We start from the raw sequence: 16,671 nt of genomic DNA, 5'->3' as shown, positions 1-16,671 counted from the left end.
TTTCTATTTCTATTTATTCACTGATAGACACACATCAAACTTGAAAAATAACTATCCAATTGATAAATATGTAGTTCAACAATAAAAATATAATATTATAAATATAGGGGATCTTTTATACAATGCAGGGCTTTGTGTTCAAAATTATTTACAATTCATTTCAAAGCCTTGAAAAGTATGTTAAACAATAACCAAAATACAAGTAAAAATATTGAATTGTATTCACCTGTATAAATTATAGACCTAGTAACACCTCAAAACTCCAAAGCAAACTTATGTCCTATTTTATAAATATAAATACAATCAACTATACTGTTTTAGTTTTTCTTGTTTATTAAAAAAAACAACTATATTTTGATAGCAATGAATTACACCGATTTGTGGAATAAAGCCATAATCAAATTACTTGTAAATCATGATACCAAACCTAACAATTTTGGAGATATATGCGAAAACAGCTGTCTAACCTCTATGTTCTGTTTTAGTAACGGCGGCCAAAAAATATCCTCAAGTTCTAGACTAAAAACACACAGTCATACCAAGTTAAGTTATTGGTCCAATTGTGTCAGAAGAGAAGATTTGGGGAAAAAAAACCGTTGACGCCGTCGCAATAATGGACGTCAAGTAATGAATGACGATAGCTCACGTGGACCTTCGGTCTTGGTTAGCTAAAACCATGCACTGAACTGATGTAGCCGATGGGTTCTTTCCTATGTACAGTTTGGGAATATTACTTGTGTTGCCCTAATTCAATACATAACCGCCACGAAGAAATTGATAGGGCAAATGTTACATTAATTTCACAGTATTCATAGGCGTTCAGCTAATATATCTTATCTAGCGTTGATAAGAACAGATGAGTAAAAACGATTATTTTGTATAATCATCAACATGTATGTAATGACAATAAATTTTAGCTTAACTTCATTTTAACCTGACAAAGTAATACAACAAATGAACAAACATAATACTCCTGAAATAGCGAAGCCCCAAAAATAATAAGTTAATGTAAATATATGTTGTATAATAATTAACGTCAAAACAACATCTACGAAAAAAGAGGAATGATATAGCACATTATATTGTAAATCAATACAATTGGCACACGTCTTCGATGACTGGAGGGCCTTCTATTCCAATTATTCTGAAACAGAAAGAAGATAACTTGAAACGTATTTTCATAATAAACAAATATAAAAGTAATAAAACATCTGTATAGTTCTTAACTTTTGATGGACAAGACTCCTTTACTGGCACGAGGTTGTAGTCTATAATTGATAACTACGTGACAATAGAATAGTTTTAAAGAGATCTTACAAAGGGAGCTGTTGTACAAATATAACATGTATTTAATCATGAACTGATTCAGAAATGTTACAAAATGTGCTATTCAGAGATTTATCATTTATACACGTTTCTTTGTGGCACAACAGTATAAATAATGATGTCTTTTTCTAGAAAAGCAAAGGACGCTTACCCTACTGGTGCACCTGGTCAATGCTCATTTGTTTTTGTTACTTTGTATGTATTATTTTAGTTAATTAATGTTCTTCGTTGTGTATGTCTGTTTTCCATGTTTGGTCTTTGTCCCTGGATTGCTTTCTTTTGATTTCCGCTAGAACCTTGGTTCCCTTGATTACACTTTTTAAGATTGAAAACATTTAAATTAACAATTATATTGTACTACACATAATTGTGCAAAATTTATAATAATTTATCGATACCAATGCAGAAGTCATTGATACATTTAAAAATAAAACGATTGATGCAGTTTAAAGAGATGTTAATTATAATATCTTAATCAACACGATAATAAAATGCAGATCAATGGGAGGATTTATAACATGCAAATAAAAGCCTATAAATAAAACGAAACACGTTGCATATTCAAAAGAACCAAGCTACAGACACACGGAGAAATAATGAATACTTAGAGGAGAACAGAACAGTACTTATGAAACTCATTTACAACGAAACATCTAGTAATAAAACGTTCCCAAGGATGCCGCTTGATACGACCACAGAGAACGAATTTATAAAAAAACTACTGCCAAATTATGCAACACATCATTTAAGCTTGACAAATCTCTAAATTATGATTGTGATTGACAAAGCATTGGTTTATGACACATAAATGGGTGTTGTTAAGATTAAAATCAGCATTATGGAAGAATCACAGGATTTACTTTTTGCAAAAAAGGAAGAAAAACAGATTATTAATTAATTATTGATATTCAAGCCTTAAAATTACACCCTAAATGAAATAGTTTAAGAAATAAACAAAATATATACTTGTATACTTATTTCATAGACAATAAAATCTGGTTTACCCCACCATTTTCATCGGAACTATCTGTTAAAGTCAATTCGCCTTGGTATTGTCACCTGCTATACGGAATTTACCTTTTGACTATTGATTAGAGATTATCAGTTCGGTAATTTTGTTATAACCCTCCAATTAGTCTTGTTTTTGGCAAATTCTTGGCCCTCATTTTAAAACGGTTTAAACGAAAATATTGTACGTTTTATTTTGAACGATTTGAAAGCTGCAAACTGTACAACATACTGCTTTCTTTGTTGCACCAAATACAATAAAAGGTCCTGCATGACGCAGGTTGCTACGACCCCATAAGTCAAACTAATACATCAATAACATCAATAACAAGGAGGCTGAGAATAGTTTTAGTGTGTGTGAATTGAGCCCCTTGGAAAGTAACCAACAAATAACAAGCATTTATCCGATGTCTTGATAACACGAGTAGAAGTATATAGATTTCTTTGAATTCCATACTAACATAGAAAGACTTAGTTTGAATTTTGGGATTATGACTTGAACTGTTAAGACAAAAGGGCCAAAACGGTCCACTTCGATTCTGTGTTGAAAATTTAACCGCAATAGATTTGTATAAAGCTGCATTAGCTGCCGAATTTGTTCAGTTCTGATTCTACTGAATTTTGCTGATTCAATGGAATAAGTTTGTAGTAATGCAATGGAAGCAATAAATGTCAAAAATACCTACAGAATATTGTGAAAACAACGTTTTTTTAATTAAAGTAGATCGATAGCTCTGATAATAACTTTCGAAGATCGCCGACAGGATATTCACCTGGTTTAAAAATACTATAAATAACCTTGGAAAAAAACAATAACAATACACAGGTAAGCACATTTACATTTCATTTCATCTATTCTTGATTAGTTTTCAAATAAATAATGACAATTATTGACCATATTTGTGACACATTGTATCACAATACGTAAATTTCAAAAGGATCCTTGTGTTTAAATCGAACTTTTTTCTTTTACGGCTAGAGTCCGTTGGTATTCCTTTACCGTTGAATAACCACTTTCGCTTTGCAATCAGATTTGTTTAAAAAAAAAAGCGACCCTTACAGCACATGCGCGGATTTAGGTCACCAGAAGTCACATGCATACAATTTATCTAGGTCAATATTTTGTCTTGCAAGACAATAAATATATAGGCACCTATTTCATGTATTTAATGCATTTTATGTGTGGATATCAAATGAAATTATACAGGAAAAGTACAATTTAGTAGAAAAAGGCATATTTCAACAGAAACAAAAATTTATGAAAATGACAGCTAATGCAGCTTTAAGTTGTATTGTTGTATTATGATGGGTTGCGTCGCAGCTTTTCAAATACATTTACTCAAGTGTTTGTGCGGACAGTAAAGGTCCACAATGACGCACCCACGACAACAATGCCCTTATACGCCTGCAATTTGTTTTACGACGTTTATTTAAAAAATAGTTTTGTTTCGAGCATTAGGAAGCAAGTAAATAATTTATAAAATATAACAAGTGAGGTAAACCTAATAACGGTGTTTCAATTATATCATTAGTAACAGTGTCATACTTCCTTGTAATACTGTTGAAATTACCTTACCACTGATTTGATATTTACAATCAACGCATGTGCATTATATCTTAAGAATACTGTCGATGCACTAAACCACTTAACTAGAGAAAAATATCAAATACGTGATAACCCACATCTGTAGCTGTGTCTCTTTATATTTTTACTTAAGTTTAAATTAGAAGAAATTGCAGTCCTCAACTACAATTTTAGACATCTCCAAACCACTCCTCTTACATATGACAGAATTTATTTAAAAATTTCATACCTCCACATGTATATGTGTAAAGGACAGAAAAACATTGCATTGCAATTGTACACGTCGTAATTACAGTTCCAGTATTCGGATATATAGAAGGTTCGTTTTGTAGAAAATCGATGTTACTTCAAATGCCTTGGTCTCAATTGGCTCTGCATAAAATAACGTCATTCTTTCTCTTTATATTTCTTCAGAATAAGATGCTTATTAAAAGTAAATTACTTGAAAAATGCATCCTCTTCCCCTTTTCTGAATTTAATAGGAAAATCATGTAACAATAAAAATAAAATTACACCTATTTCTAGAATTACAAAGTGAACAAGTTTGAACTTACTTAACGGCATTGTGAACAAGTTTGTTACTTGACGGCAATCTGAACAAGTTTGAACTTACTTTAATAAGGCAATGTGAAAAAGTTGAAACCCACTTTACGGAAAAGTGGAAATATGAACACTTTATGGAAATGCAAACAAGGTTGAAATCCACTTTACGGAAATGTCAACAGACTGAAACCCATTTAACGGAAAAGTGGAAATATGAACAGGTTGAAACCCACTTTACAGAAATGTGAAAAGTTTGGAACCTACTTCATGGAAATGCAAATAAGGTTAAAACCCACTTTACAGAAATGTGAAAAGGTCGGAACCCACTTTATGGAAATGTGAACAGATTGGAACCTACTTCAAGGAAATGTAAAAAAAGGTTGGAACCTACTTCAGGGAATTGTGAAAAGGTTGGAACATACTTTACGGCTTATGTTGTACTTGTTTGTACTGTAAAGATTCGTACGTATATACATATTATTTTTGAACATGAATGTTCATAAAATTTCAACTTTACACAACACTCACACTCAAATCATTGTCCGGAAACCTGAAAAAAACTTCTTTCCCTTTCTCCTTTGGTTACTGACCACTTGAGGCCTAAACCATATTTAAGTAATCACAAGCTTTCATTTCAAGGTAGAAAAAAATGATACAATTTTATAAAGAGATTCTTTCTTTTCACGAAATAAAATGTCCAAAAACCACGGAAGATATCAACGACGACATCGTCATATCATTTTACAACCACAAAAGTTTGGCGGTTGTATAAAAACAACACTAAAACGTTGAGACACGAGGCAATTCCAAGTACCTTCTTGGGAATTTATGTCGTTTCACGTTTCAATAAAAAATAATACAATTAAGACAAGTAGGAATGCAAAGTCCAAGATATGCAAAAATTGTTGTCAAACTTTTCAATTCAACAGTCCAGAACGAAACATGAACTCTGACATATCCATCAGTTTCATTTGTCCTCCTCCATCCTCCTCATCTGAAAAGAGGAAATACTATCATTTCAACTGATTTCCTAGCTCTAACTAAAATAATATGAGATGTCAAAAGTAAGTATAAAAGTGTTTTACGCCAATTTATCCTAGATATAGAAATAAACTTTCTTGTTATTATTAGCCGATAATAGGAATCAATCGCTGGACAGGGGCACTACAGAGATGTGATGATACATTTGATAGAACGAAAAAGGCTCACCATTTCGAAGAATGCATTTCATTGGTCAAACTTTCGGGCGCTCATAAATTGTGTAGGCAGTCCCGTGGCGGAGACAGGGCTGCGGACACTTAGTAGACGTTTTCGACCCCGTGCTTGATCCTGATCGACAACAAAATATCAGTACATCGCAAAGATTTATTGATTATTGCTAGAGTCAGAGTGGCACATGCGATGTACATTTGTTGCTGTACATATTTTTGTATGGCTACAAATTTGCATACTTGAATTCATTGATTACCATAATGGCAACAAAACTTCTTTTTCTATTGATACGCGTTACCTTGTAATGATAAAATGCGCACTATACCAGAATGTAACGAGGTCAAATTAAATATACTTACAAATATATGAATTTGAAGTTTACATTCTAACCCTCACCCACCTTAGAGTGCAAATTTGAGAATGCGTATATTTTCTTTTTCCACTCGAAAGCACCATGGATAAAAGAGTTGCCAAAAGAAATTTATTATTATTATTATTATTATTTAACACTGATCGCCCATAAAACATGACATAAATGTCCAAAATATTTCAGATCAATCAATAAATAAAGATGTAACAAGAGGCTCCTAGGAACATGAATCGCTCACCAGGTACAATTTTGTCTTTCAAGGGCAATAAATTTAACAAGGAGTTGTCCACAAATTTTCAAAAAGACTGTATGACTTATCATAAGGATCATTTCAGCAACTGAAAGTTTCTTTCTATTATATTTTCAAGATATTGGATAAAAACTAAAACAAAAAACTCGCCATTTTTCATCTTTCAGGGGCAATAACTCTTACAGGCAGCCGTCTGACAACTTCGATCCTTGGGAACATTTGTAGGCCTTATTATAAGGATTATTTCAGCCATTGAAAGAATTTGGCTAAGCCTAACGATTATGGAGATATAATAAGCGAAAAACTACTGTCTGACCCCTATGTTGTATTTTTAGTAAGGTCAGCCATATTTTTGACGGATCAAAAATCCACACAACAGTTTTATGCAGGATACCCCAAAAAATATTCAAATTTGGTTCTAATTGGTCAAGTAGTGTCAGAGGAGACGATTTTTGAAAGAAAGAACATTAAAACTAGAAAAAAACGTCGAAAAAAGGTCAATAAATCCAACAGAAGAAATTAAAATGAAAATTTGACATCAGACTAATCTCATCATGCTGACGACTTTTCCACTGTCAGAGTTTGGCTAAACCTAACGGTTTTGGAGATATATGCTAAAAGCTACTGTCTGACTCCTATGTTCTGTTTTTAGTAACAGCGGCCATATTTTTTCGACAGATCAAAAATTCCTATATCAGTTCTATACAGGATACTCTAAGGAACATTCAAATCAAAGTTTTGTTCTAATTGGTCAAGTAGTGTCAGAGGAGAAAAGGTCTGAAAAATTTTTTAATGGATTAAACCAAGTTTTATGGCGCTATACCTTCCGTTTCCATTACGGTTCATTATTTTCGGTATGTTTCAGCACAAATGGGCAGCATCAAATTGCCACCGGTCAGAATCAGTAAAACCATTATTCGAAACAGTACAGAAAATATAAACAATAAATAAGTGAATATAAAAAGAACTTATTAAAATACAATATATAAACATGATGTGAATCCTAGTCACGAGTTTCAAAGTCATGAACTTTTGGTGGACAGTGCGTCAAGTTAAATGAAATGATGATACTATACAAGTAAAAACGTCAGTTTGTTTATTTGTTTATTGGGGTTTAACGTCCGAGCAGCAATATTTCAGCTATATTCAGGCGATGAACATAAAATTGATGATAAAATGAACATGAAATGATGATGATATGTAAAAGGGATGGGACACAAGGACAATGGGGTCGACAAATTTTGATTGCCACTGGAAATAGGGAGAGGTGGGTAGGGTCGGGCAATTTAGCCTCCTGTGACGGAGCCTTATGGTTCCTACTCCGGGAGAATACCACAGTAGGGTTCCTTAACGTGCGAGGAACGTGACCTCTTTCCCAACACGGTGCACCACCATGGTTTGCGGTCAGGTTTTCCGTATTATAGCCTGACAACCCCAGCATGTAACACGCCAGGGGTACCCCATTCCACCACCTGGGGCACACATCCCAGTTGCTCTGTGGGCAGGGTTCTGAGCACTATTTAGTCGCCTTTTACGACAAGCTTAGCGCTGCTGCAGGCCTATTCTTTTAACACCCGGACCTGCACGGGGCGAAAAAAAAAACGTCAGAAAATTTAATTTGTAAACATTCATAATCTACAATCTGTTTATCAGAAACAGAATATTTTTCAATAAGTGACATGCGTTACCAACTAAGAAACATTAACACCATATGCAAGGCTAGCTGGTATATTACTGCACAAGAATGGAAAATTTATTATTTTAAAATAAAAACTCGTTTGTCACATATTTTTTGTACTGAGATGACTACTGTCGTCAAATTCGAAGTGAACGTCTAAAAGGACACTGTGTCATTAGTCTCTTTAATTTCTAGTTTTGGTGAATAAATGGTTTTAAATGGGGAGAACATCGTCAATATGTCGATAAGTGAAAGAATCTAATAAATTCAGACAAAGTGGGATATTTTACATCTTAAAAATATCATCAAGATAGCTACATGCAAATCGGCCCTTTTCGAATTGATTTTAATGAACGAAGAAAGTCTTTAAACATACAACTTTGGGCAAGGAATCAGCAATGTACACAATTTTATCTCGGTACAAATAAATTGTAAACTTCTGAAACCCGTTCCAAAGAAAACGATGTGAAGAAGTTTTATTAACTTTGATTTGCCCTATTTCACAAATGATCCTATGGACTAACATTTTGAGTTTGATAATTCTACAAATGTAAATATTGCATACGAGGATTTCAGTAGAAATTTATTGACATAGCTAACAAGCATGCACTTCTGAAAGAAAAGAAAATTCTTTCCAACCAGTTCCTTATACGAATGGTGATCTAAAAAGGGTAATTTTCAAAAATAAAATGTTATACAATAGATTTCAAAGAATTAACAGTAGTGACAATTTGAAAAGTTATAGAAAACAAGGTAATCTTGTCATTAAACTAAAGAAAACAAATGATCAATAATTATTTCCTTGAGCGATGTGCTGGCGGCCCTAAATCGAAAGAATTCTGGCTTTAGTGCAGCGGACGGCTAAGGGTTTTTCGAACTTTAAAGGGCCTAGATGGTATTCCCGACTTGCGGACCAACATTTTGTTAACATTTATTTCCCAAAGACACATTTGTGGCTAAACTAATAGAGAAGTGTCACTGCATGAACTGCAATATTGACGATGTTCGATATACGTTGTAACCGACAAGATTTTCCACACTCGAACGCGACCCTAAAAAAACGTTTGAGCCTAACGGCGAAACAATCGAGGTAAAACTTTGAAATGATTGCTATGCGCTATATCTTGCGTGTATTTGTGAATATACGGATGATTTAAGATACACGATAAATGTAAGAACTCTAACCGCGCGTAAAACTTCAGCTGTTGACGACTCGCAAGCTTGCAGTTTAACTCCTACAAACTTGATCTAGAAAAGTATAAAAGTGGCATTGAAGTGCTGAAACTCAAGGTGTCTGAATTTGAAAACAATAATGTACAACGAACGTGTACAGTTAACAAGATACAACGTGACTATAATACCATTACTCACGAAATGAACAACCTACGTAAGAGCTCTGAATCTGAGTTAGTCAGAGTGAATAACCTCAGCGACACTCGATCACTTGAGGTTTGTAGTCTCAAGTCAAAACCCAACATACTTAGTGACAAAGTGATAGTAATTGATGATATAGTCAGCAGGAAAAACAGGCTTACCGCTTCAGCTCAGTTAAACATCGATGCTCAATGTGAGGAGATAATTCCTTGACCGGCATTTTGGCCAGACGCGAATGTACATGAAGGACTGGTTACCGTGGTCCGAGTTCTTATCGGAGAAAAACGTAAACTAACAATGGTAATCCGAATCTGTAGCTGGAATTGCCGTGGTGTCATGTCCGCTGCACCATATTCACTACACTTACTTAAAGCCTATCTCGTTGATTTCTTATGCTTGTCAGAACATTGGTTAAGAACCTGTCAATTTCAGTTCTTAAATAGTCCTCGTAGTGATTATTTTGCAGTCGGAAAAGGTGTCGACGAACTTTGTCCCGAAAAAAAAAAAAACATCTGCAACTACCGAGGAGCAGTCGCTATTCTGGTATCAAAAACACTTTCTCGTATATCTCAGAAATTGAAATAGACAGTGATAGAATTTGTGGCATCGAATTGAAATTGCCGAATTTACCCAGTATGTTTTTCCTATCGGTACACCTACCTGCCGCTACGAAGCGTATCACTGCATTCTCAAACGAACTTGAATATTTAATGGACATCTATAGTGCATACTCTTATTTTAGCCCCGTGTTCATACTTGGTGATTTCAACTGCAAAATAGCAGGACCGCGTTATGTTCCAGATCGGCGTAGTGAACTTGTTAAACGTTTGGTGGATACTAGTCATAGTATATCGTTACCTACTCAAAACTTCGCAAAAGGGTTTGTTTGCACTTTCCAGTCGTATGTAAATGGATCTAAAACTGCTATTGATCATATTGTGACGTGTTGTGAAAACCTCAAGGTTGTCGATTCAGTAATAGTTCCGCATGATGATCTTTGTTATGTCTCTGGCCACAAACCTATATTCTGTTCGTTAGAAATTGTCAACATCGTAACCGTTAGAGACGAGGTGTTAGAAAACTCGAAATTCCACAAAGGTTCATGGAAAAAGGCGCTTGAAACTAACTCCGTCTCGGATAACGCATTTGCGCTGTCGCAATTTTCATGGTCCATTAAAGTTCCAACATCTCCGGTTTCAGGAGAGGATATTGGAAACTACTACAAAACTATAAATGATGCGATTATCAGATCTGACAAAGAAATACTCCCTTAAAAAAAATTATTAAACACATCAAGCCCTACTGGACTGAAATAGATAAAAATTCACATAAAGACATGACAGCTAAGCGAGCTATCTGGATTAAGAGCGGAAACGTTAATAATAGAAATAACTTGTATTGCCATTACTATAAACAATCGAAACGTGTTTTCCGTAACGAGTTAGAGAAGACATAAACCGAGTACGTAAGGGACATTGCCAAGCGCATAGAATATTCCATTGGCTCTGACTAGATATATATACAAACGACAAACTGTTTTTCGTGAACTACACATAAAGGAGAAATCGTGCGAGTCTGATGATGAAATTTGTAGCGGATGGGCTGAACACTTTGAAAGCATATATAAATTTGATTGCAAGTCAATGGATCCATCGACCAGGAAATCTATCGAAAAAGATGTAAAACAGATTAGACAAATTCAGTCGAATATAGGCGCTCCTATCTGTCGATTCGAAGACTTAGAAATAAACAACATTTGTCAACGTATACAGAACAACAAATCATCTAGTCTCGATAACATATCTTACAAACACATAAAATATGATGGAAAATCTCTACAGAAACATCTGTGTAGTTTATTTAATTTGATAGTACAGGAATGTTATTCTCCTTTAGATTGGAAAACAAGTGTTATGGTTCTATTATGTAAAGGAAGGAATAATGACAAGTCAAATCCGAACTCATACCGTGGTATATCGCTCACTAGCTGTATTACAAAATATTCGAGAAAGCCTGATAGACCGTTTAGAAACTTTGAAGAGAACCTTCTCAAATCCGACTCAAATGGCATATCAGAAATCTTTATCAAGTATCCACGCTTCATTTAACCTTCAAGAAATAATCCGTCATTACACTGAGAGGAACAGTGCCGTCATTGTGGTTTTATTAGATAATACGAAAGCTTATATATATGGCTTCTTATAGACAAAATGTATAAAAACATGCACAGTTGTGTGTTATTCAACAACAAACTCTCCTGATGGTTTAGTGTACAACATGGTGTTTGACAAGGTGGTGTCCTATCTGCCTTGTTTTACTTAGTCTACATTAACGATGTGTGCGCGATTGACAGTTATTACTTGGATGTGTTCTCATGAACATTCGTGTTGGAAGCTCCGTACAAGCACATGACATTGCTTTGATGCCAACGTCCGAAAAACCAATGCAAACATTTGTCAAACATACAGTAAAACGTGGGCTTTTCGCTTTTCACCACCCAAAAGCAATGCCCTCGTTCACCACATCAAGACACGGACTTCATCATTGTCTCTGACTTTACACAACGATCCTATACCTAATGTGAAATCTGCAATGCATGTCGGAGTTCTACTCGACTCTGGATTCAGGTCAATGGACCAAACAACAAAAGCATGTAGACTACTACGTTCAACCGCTATATCTGTTATGAATTCTGGATGCCATGCATCTATTTTAATCCGTTGACATGTTCTTCTATCATACTTTATATGTGTTACAGTAAAGCCCTTTACGGATGTGAACTTTGGAATACACTGTCTCAAACCGAACTATTAATGTTAAAAAGAGCTCACTGTCTTATCTGTAAAATTCTACAAGGTCTCCCACCGCGTACTCGTTCAGACAAATGTACTAGTCTTTTAGGATGGAATGCCTCGGAAAGTATCATGGACAAATGCAAACTTTAATTCTTTGGTAGACTTTGTAGGCTTCAACCTATTGCTTTACCGAAGCGAATTATGAGAGGTTACTCCTTGAAACACGTGGGTTGGTGAATACCCTCGGGGACCTCAAGTCCACCAGCAGTGATATCGACCCAGTGGTTCTTAAATACAAAAAAATACCAGATTTATATATTGTAAATTTCGATATGCTGTACACGTGTTTCAAGGAGTAACCTCTCATCAGCAGCATTAAAATCGAATATGTAGGAAGATCATAATCAAAATATTAGTTGTATATAAGAACTCATAACCAAATCTATCGAAAGAGGAAGCCAAATCCATCACCGAGAGGTTCTACCATATGCAATGCAAGGAATGAAGCCTTGGTGTTTTACGTATTTTTTGAAATTTGGAATACTGTCAGATTTTATAAATAGGGCAGATAAAATGTGATATTATTCGGGGTCAGACAAGTCTGACTACTGGGTTGGTGAATATCCTCGGGGATCTCAGGTTCACCAGCAGTGGTATCGACCCAGTGGTTCTTAAATACAAAAAATACCAGTTTTGTATATTGTAAATTTCGATATGTGTACACGTGTTTCAAGGAGTAACCTCTCATCAGCAGCATGGTTTATTTATGACTAAAATATTCAACTGATCCAAAACTTTCTTCTCAGTAATGACAAATTCATCTATATTGGATGGAGGATCTGGGACATTTTTTGGCAAGTCAGGTTCTATGTAAATTTTTGATATTTTACAAAAAAAGAGACTTTAGAACTTCAGTTGATTGATTGATTGTTGGGATTTAACGCCCGAGCAGCAATATTTCAGCTATATTCAGGCAATAAACATGAAGTGAATGATAAAATGAATATGAAATGATAATAACATGAGAAAATGGGATGGGGCACAAGGATAATGGGGTCAACAAATTTTGGTTGCCACTGGAAATAGGGAGAGGTGGGTAGAGTCGGGCAATTTAGCCTCCTGTGGCGGAGCCCTGTGGTTCCTACTCCGGGAGAGTACCACAGTAGGGTTCTTTAACGTACTAGGAACGTGGCATATTTCCCAACACGGTGCACCACTATGGTTTGCGGTTAGGTTTTCCGTATTATAGCCTGACAACCCCAGCATGTAACACGCCAGGGGTACCCCATTCCACCACCTAGGGCACACATCCCAGTTGCTCTGTGGGCAGAGCGCCCTAGCCCCCCGGCTAGGGTTCTGAGCACTATTTAGTCGCCTTTTACAACAAGCTTAGGGCTGCTAAATGACTATTCCTTTGACACCCGGACCTGAACTTCAGCCATATCAACTGGGTGGAAAAGGATTTATCCATCACTCTTTAGGTGAAGTGTCGGAACATGGCTCTTCGTTAGCTTTGAAACAGATTTTAGAATACGCAACCATTTTCATGGAGGGACTGTTTCGTCTATGATCTTGGGAGATTTGTTTTTATTAATAATAATATTTTTTACATTTCGAATATCACCCACTACTTCATTACGGAAATCCATATATTTCTGCCAGTGTGCAGGATTATTTCTGGCTTTCGCTTTATGCCATTTATTTCTCTGGCTCATTTTCGCCGAATATAATTATTCATAAAAGGTTTATGCTTTGGACTAATAGAGAAAACTTTGGATGGAATATATTCATGATGTATAGATATCTACAAAATTACAATACATATCATTTATGTTATTACAATTAAATGTATCATTCTTCATTTAATTTTAGTGAAGCATTTATGGTTACCATCAGTAGACTTTCTTTTAGTTCGTTTCAATGACAATCGTTTATATACCTTAAAGTTTATCTTAGGCGATACAACAGCAAGATACTACAAAAAAGTGCACTGACAACATCAATACATTATTGAAAATGAATAAGTCTACAAAGTACATAGCTGTGTTGTAAACTTTGTTGCTTCGACCACATCATCAATATTAAAGTCACCGGTAAGAAATATTGACAGATTATATATCCATAGTCAAAGAATCAAAAATAGTCCCACAGTTTCACCCTTGAGTTAGAGGGTACATAAAAAAAACAAATATAAAGTGAGAGTTTTGGGTTACAATTTAAACCATAAAGTTTCGATGTTTTGATTGCCGAGATTAGGGAGTGGCTCATAAAGTAGTGTGTTTTTTACATAAATTGCGACTCCACCGCCTGCTCTATTTATGTCAAGACGAATATGTTTCTGAAAGTTTATTATAATATAAGCTCACATTTAATCAGGTCAATTTTAGGAGGTAAGCTACATACATTATTTTGGTATAATATGGAAGACAATAGGACCAGGATTGGTTTCTATTCCATTTTTATCTGGAAAACTCCTTCATGAAAATTATTTATTCATGTTTCACTATGCAGAAAACTGAATTTATGCGACGTTTTAGGGTATAAACGAGAATCCCATGTTTTGCAATTTATGACTATGAAAATAGCAACAAGTCATCAACAGAACTCCAGAAGTATTCATTGTAATACTGAACAGAAAATATCATATTTGCTACTTTTACTATGCATAAATACTCTAGGGGTTTCGACGTTGAAAACTATGTAAATTTAAGCGATTTTTTGGGTAGGGGGATATATTTTTTTCATGTTACTCATAAACCGTAAGTGTTACGGTTACAGCTTTCGTAGTAACATAAGAAAGTTGGGACATCGGGCTATATCATGAAACCTATATATACTTAGTTTCTTTACACGTAATGTCCCAGGAGGGACTTAGGTACTCGAAGAATTGAGTCGCACAAATCTTGGCTTTTTGACAGTGGGGCACAAATATTGGCAAATGCCTTTTACTGAAAAAGAATCCAAGAAATTTTTCGGTGACAAACTGACTCGGTAATGGGAGATGTAAAGGTAGCTGAAAATCATCATGAAGTTGATTAGTGTGGGGATGCATAGTGGTTACTCCCAACCCATGGACTATATACATTTCTAGAGCTATAGAGTTGAATTTCTACTTGATAATGTAGAAACTGGAAAAGGCTTACTATCCAGTAAGTTCAATTATTATGACGGACAGTTACTTTATTTATCTCGGTGTTCCATGTATATAACTCAAACTGGCATACTACTGTGATGTCACGTACATGCTGGTGTGATTTTTAATATAGTTGTAATATTATTCGCATATTGAATGTTAGATATCGTTTACAGTTTACACCAATACGTTTCAATACGCTTGAAGTTGCTTCCTTTTATTGTTGTAATTAACTGGCGCTGGTTCAAGACAACCGACTGATATTAATTCAGTGCATACGAACTTTGATTAGATTTAAAGTGACATCCGACAGTGCAGTGACAATCTCCAAGCAATGTCAATACATTCATATGTGTATGAATGAAACCATGTCCGTGGTATTGAAGATTAAAGTGACATGTATGCGTATGATTTCCTTTAATGAGCAGATACCAACAACGCTCGTAAAAAGTACGCTTTTTGCGTTTAAATACTAAATGAACAAATAAAAACAACTCATTTGTTACATATTAAAAGGAATTTGACATCGAAAAAAAATATGAAAATTTCAGAGAAAAACAAAGTATGATCGCACGTTTTGGATACTATTACATGTAGACATTGAACTGCATGATTAAGTTCAAATTCGTCATTTACACACGGCATGACACAGGATAAAATCTTCACAATAACAAAACAATGAGGTTTTGTTGATACAAAATATTTGTTTATACAATATCATTATTGCCTGAAATCTACAAGTCGTTAGAATCATGAGCAGTAAGGAAAAGAACCCCAATTTTTCGGAAATTAATTTCAATCATATTGACTGAAGTTTAGAGAAAATGCAACAATATTTAAAAGCGTATCAAATGCTATAATATTAATATGATGCATAAAGAAGGTGTAGGAGGATATTTGCCTCAAAGTGAATTCCGTAAACTGTGGACGTAAAGAAAATAGTCTAATGGGTTATCTTTGTCTTTAAAAACTCTATTTCGTCAATGTTTTTTCCTCGTTATGAAATGAACATATACAGCGGACATGTTTGTTCCTATTCTTTCAATTTGGGACATCTTAAGTCCATCTTTAGTTTAAGGAGTATTTTATGATCATCTTACGACACCTATCGAGGTATCTTAAGTTAGGATACTTTTGTTGACATGAGTTAGGAAAAAGATATGTCATAAGATCATGCTAAGACACGTTCTATTCCTAAGAAAACTTCGTTGGCACAGCCCCTGATTTACATCTTCAGCATACGGAAAAAAATATTGCTGTGCCGAACAATACTACAGATGGTACTCTGTGCAACCTGATAACTTTAAATCAATGTGTGGTAGCTATCTCCTGTAGCAAAGTATCGTACAAAATGTACTAAAATGATTACTTACAGTACTCTAATCATGGGCCATATC

The 16,671-nt window shown here is 34.8% G+C and overlaps 1 protein-coding gene across 2 annotated transcripts in view; it reads right to left on the bottom strand.

Moving 5' to 3' along the window:
• LOC148620277 (PDZ and LIM domain protein 2-like) overlaps window positions 1-16,671 on the bottom strand; it is a 31,842-nt gene continuing 15,171 nt past the window's right edge. The window contains exons 4-5 of one of the 2 annotated variants that reach the window (XM_088581041.1): window positions 5,277-5,456; window positions 1-1,144 (exon numbers count right to left, since the gene is read on the bottom strand). In XM_088581041.1, the coding sequence (XP_088437167.1) occupies window positions 5,380-5,456 (77 nt within the window). In that variant the 3' untranslated portion in view covers window positions 1-1,144; window positions 5,277-5,379. The remainder of the gene's footprint in view (window positions 1,145-5,276; window positions 5,457-16,671) is intronic. The other variant, XM_088581042.1, reaches the window with a different exon arrangement.

This window comes from Perna viridis, chromosome 4, assembly GCF_037379345.1.
Source record: "Perna viridis isolate PV_CMFRI_1.1 ecotype Kerala chromosome 4, ASM3737934v1, whole genome shotgun sequence".
Classification (NCBI taxonomy): Eukaryota; Metazoa; Mollusca; class Bivalvia; order Mytilida; family Mytilidae; genus Perna; species Perna viridis.
Note: the sequence above shows the minus strand (reverse complement) of the source record. Positions and strands in the feature narration are given on the sequence as shown.